This window comes from Opisthorchis viverrini (assembly GCF_000715545.1).
Source record: "Opisthorchis viverrini unplaced genomic scaffold opera_v5_460, whole genome shotgun sequence".
In the NCBI taxonomy this organism is placed as follows: domain Eukaryota; kingdom Metazoa; phylum Platyhelminthes; class Trematoda; order Opisthorchiida; family Opisthorchiidae; genus Opisthorchis; species Opisthorchis viverrini.
Window position 1 is genome coordinate 24,242 of NW_008752115.1, and position 4,967 is coordinate 29,208.

A 4,967-nucleotide genomic window follows, 5' to 3' on the forward strand; every position below is an offset into this window, starting at 1 on the left:
TCAAGGCGTTCCTCCTTATTAGAGATGGTCGTTCCATTCTGATGTTTGATGCTTTCACTCACAGGTGGTTTCCGGGGACCGGTCGCACGGATCAACTGAAATAATCTCCGGGCATTACCGGCTTTCTGTATGCAGCAAGTAAGGCGACCCGGCTGATGGCACCACGCGACGGCCGATGTGGCATGAGAATATTGTTAGGTGTGTAGGTCATGGTTGTACGAGGGCTGGGATACTGCCAGGGCGCCCACACCTAGACAGGAGGACGATTAGGGTCCTCAACCAAAGCCTTTGGCTCAAAAGCCTAACCGCAAGGCAGCGGTGTTTGGCGGGAGATGCAAATGCATACAGAACAAGTCGCCACATGTTCCGAGCATATGAAAAAACCGTTCGCTCTCGGACGTCAACCAAGACTACAGCTAGAAACGTCATCATACTCCTGCTATAGTCTGAGTGGCGACACTAAATGTGTCAATGGCCACTAACGAGAAGCATTTGATTTGTCTTAGATGTGTACCGAGTGAAAACCGGCAGTACGGATAGGTACAAATGATCGATGCTGTCTACACCCAATAGATCGAGCTCACGAGCTGCAAAGCAACTAACACCACAATCACTGCCTCTACCACACATTAGAATTCCGGGGATAGATGCACTTTAAGGATCGGTTTCCAGTCTCTACGATGTTTTGGCGACTGGACAGGATAAATGGTGTTTACTCTCCAACAGACAGCAGCTCCGAGGCTGAGGAAGATATCTATCAGGATTTGTCACGGTTACTTACCAGTATGACGCACAGATAGTATGATTCTGATAGGTGATATCAATGTCTGTCAGCCGACTAAGACCGGAAGACTGTCATCCTGGAAATCGTTTAGGGGATGACATACCACACAGATAATGGAAGGTGAATTCCTCAGTTATGTGCTGAATATCGTTCGTTTCTAGGCAACAGTTTCAGCGCAAACTTGTTACATGGAGGCCACTGACTATACACTCAGACCATGTAATCAGCTATCAGTGAAGACCTTCAATATAGGAATGTCGTTCATTTCGGTGGACATCGCTTGAATCTGACCACGACATTGTATGTGCTGTATAGCTACTTGCCTTTCCTCTGGAACACACCGGGTGGATCATCGCCATTCAGTCTGTCACACGTAATGCCGCTCTGTAGCCCAACAATATCCACTTTAGTTGATTTCCAGGTTTTTAGATTTCAATCCACTCAGAAAAATGACACGTTGCTGCGGCGCAACAAAGCACCTACTAAGTCGGTTGCATTTTGCAATCCTCAGGTGTGAACCTCTTATGGCTTTATAGTAAAATACCTGGGATAAAAATATACTATCGACAAACTGCAGCGCCTCGAGGTGATCCCTATATTCACAAAATGTCTCTCGAAAACCGCCAGGGCATCTGCCTAGTGGTTATAGCTCTGAGCTACCCTCTGGCATTGTTCTGAGCAGGCTGATCTATCATCGGGAGAATCGGGGTTCTCCCTAGCCGAGATCGCAGAGTCCTTACCTTCACCTTCCGACAGGTGCGAAAACTGCGCCAAGGCTTCCAACTACCAGTGGTATTGCTTCTTTATCTCAAAACTGTTTTTGACTCTTATGATTATCAGAAACTACGGCAGTGTCAATTTGGCTCAGAGGATAAGGGGAGTACTTATTAAAAGAGGTCCGTGATTGTAACCAAACCTTGGCATCTCAACTGCTTCTGTTTATGCTTTGGCAACCTAGAAGCATTCCAGTCCTTGTGCCTCCTTCAAGGTGTATGACAGCTAGGCATCAAGAGAGCGTCACACCCAGACGATCATCACATTATTAGCATTATCATTGCTATTGATATTATTATGGCGGCGTCCGGAAGAATCTTGTCGGTTATGAAGGCTCTGTGTGCCTCCTCCCGTGGACGCATACTTGTCTACAGCGAATTCTCTTTGGATTTCACCACATCCAGTAGTCTCAGGTGGTGCCGTTTGTCGACCTTCGGGATATAAGTAGTCCCCAAGCACTCACCCACGGACATTGAGTGCACTGAAAGCACTGTACTTGTCGGAGCAGACACCTGTAAATAACACAAATCATTCTGATGCACGGTTCAAAATAGGCTTCACACCTGCAAAGTGTACAGCGCTACTGGGATCAAACCGAAATCTCGTGTCTGTGGGTGAACCGATCGATGCGTAGATAATTTCATATGTAGGAGCAGATGCTTAAAAGTCAATGGATTGGTGAAGGATGAAATCACTTCCCGAACTCGGTGAGGGGAAGCAAACCCTTTGCCAACGCCGGCATTTGTGGCATCCACGTTACACCAGTCTGGCTACCAAGGGTACAGTACGCATTATTTAGATGGCTCATCGGTTAAGCCGGGTGGTTTGTGGTTCAAACTAGACCGCGGCATCTCGACTGCAGTAACTCAGTCCTAACGCTTTCTTCGTGTGGCATGGCACTTAAGCATCGAATGGGCATTAAAGTTGAACAGAATTCGTTTGTGCACTGCTGTGGTTCGATCTGTTTACTTTGTAAATCAGAGGCGTGGCCTCCATGTGCAAAGATAACTGAGGACTGTGTTTGAACATCAGCGCATCATAAGTATTACGCGAGTCTGAAAGGGGTAGTAGTGAGGTGCTTTTCATGAAGAGCAACCCGCAGTGGACAGACCAGTTGGTCACAGTGTATGGATTATGCTGATTATACCATATACTTCGTATGCCACGGGACCATTTGTCTCGATCTTTGTCTAACCAAGCTTCGATGGAGACGATCGAGGAACGATGCTTGAAAATCCTTACCAGTCACCTTACCTGCGTTGCTAGCTTCCATGTCCCACATGGGGTACCTGTCATGACTATATAACCCATACCTTTGCATAACCCATTAACTCGTGATTCTCACTCTATTTTCAGCTCATGTACTACAGTTATTAGACGATTAAAGCGTACATTACGTCTTCCTATTCTGTCTCCTTTCTAATCCCGTCCTGCAACTACTCGACTCTCGCAACAGTACCGGGACGAGAAAAACCGACGACCAGTGACGCTGACAGATAGGTCAGTGAGTCAGGCAGGCAGTGACGATCCTGCATTAAGCTATTGACTGGATTGATAGGTTCTCCCATTTTCCGCCATACCAAGGAAACGGAACAACTGAACACCAATGAAATGACCAGACCACCGCCTCCAACACGTGCCTGTCATTATATTAATCTCCTCATCCTCAGCCGTAGCGGCTGGATCCAGCGTTTTATGGGATGGCTGGTGAGTTCATCCAAAGACATCTGCGCCTTCTACTCCTCTTCGAAAATGAGAACGAGGTTTTCTTCACAGGCTATTTGAACATCAGGGTTTTGGAGACCCTCCAGCGTTCGTCTCATTATTTTATCGATCACGAAGTTAAAAAGGAATGGAGAGAGTGGGCATCCCTGACGGACACCGCTTTGTGTGCGGAAGCTTTTGCAGAGCTCTCCGTACATTCTCACACGTCCGGAAGTCTGAGAATACAAAGAACGTATTATGTTTACAAACTTCCGGGGCAATCCTTGGTGGGCAAGCGTCTCAAGGACAGACCGATCAATCGAGTCGAATGTGCCTTGGAAATCCAGGAATACTAGAATCGTGGGTCGCTTATACGTATGGCGTTGTTCTAGCACCTGACGCAGTGTGAAGATTTGGTCAACACAACCCCCACCAGGCCGAAATCCCGCTCGCTGCTCTCGAGTCAGTATTTCGTGAGCCACCGTAAGGCGACGGAACACAAGTGACGCCAACAGTCTCGTTTATGACCGGGTCCAGCTGATCCCTCTGTGGTTACCACACTCAATAAGCTCCCCTTTTTTGAAAATGGGCACTATCGCCGACTTGCCCCAGTTGTCTGGGACAGACTCCTTTTCCCAAATGCAAGCGAACAGATCAGACAAGACTGAGGGTTTCGACTCCGTCTTTGAACAGTGCAGGTGGGAGGTCATCCGCACCAGGGTCTCGGTGGCTTTGGGAGAACGTATGAAGTCGTGAACCTCCGAGGCCGTAGGTGGTTCCAAGTTTACCGTCCAGGGTTCTACTTCACCTGTGAGCTCTGGATGAGTGCCATCTGGTGGCCACAACAGTTCTTGTTCGAAGTATTCAGCACACCCGTCGAGGCTTTCTTTATTCGAGATGGTCGTTCCATTCTGATGCTTGGTGGTTTGACTCACAGGCGGTTTCCGGGGACCGGTTGTACGGATCAACTGGAATAATCTTCGGGTGTTACCAGCTTTCTGGGCTTTTTCCATTTCTTTGGCCTTCTGTATCCACCATACTTCACGGTCGGCTCGCACGCTCACTTTCACTTGACGTTTGATATCTCTTCGCACCGGGTTATGTTCGGGACAGGCTGAGATATTTCTTCGAGATTTAAGTGGTGCCACCGTTCGGTCTGATATCCAGCGCTTTGGTCGTGCCAAAGGCAAAATTCCCAGCACTGTGCCAAGAGGTGGCAACCACGTCCCAGTATGAGTTCGCATCTGATAGTGGAGCGTTTGGAAGAGACTCTAGATGATTCTGGTAAATTCGTCTAACATCCGGATCGGCCAGTTGCCATGCGATTTGTCCGCACTTTACGCGGCTCTGGAAAACGTAGGTTGAAGCGACTCCGGACGAGTGGGTGGTCAGAGGCCACAAATGTTTTCCAAAACGACCGGCAGTGAGTTATTTATTTGCACCATCGGTAACTCATGGCGATGTGCTCGATTTGAGTTGTGACCGGCCTGTCGTTGGAGGGCACCATGTAGCCGGACGACTTCGGCTATTTCGGAAGTTCGTACTGCATAAAAACAGCCTGCAATCAGCACACAGCTGGGTCAATCGTTCCCAATTGTCCGTACGTATCAAGTCCAATCCATGAGTCTCAGATAGACTAAACCCGCCCACTTGTGTATTCATAGCCCCGGCAACCGCCACGATGCTTTTAGCTCGCCGCAGAAGG

The 4,967-nt window shown here is 48.3% G+C and overlaps 1 protein-coding gene across 1 annotated transcript in view; it reads right to left on the bottom strand.

Annotated features, from left to right (window-relative positions):
- The window catches only part of T265_11175 (hypothetical protein), a gene marked incomplete at both ends in the record, with an annotated part of 27,026 nt that extends 22,520 nt beyond the window's left edge, over window positions 1-4,506 (bottom strand). Inside the window, 3 exon segments of the mRNA XM_009177763.1 lie at window positions 119-250; window positions 3,319-3,778; window positions 3,791-4,506. Of these exon segments, the coding sequence (XP_009176027.1) occupies window positions 119-250; window positions 3,319-3,778; window positions 3,791-4,506 (1,308 nt within the window).
- Window positions 4,507-4,967: the final 461 nt, after the last annotated feature.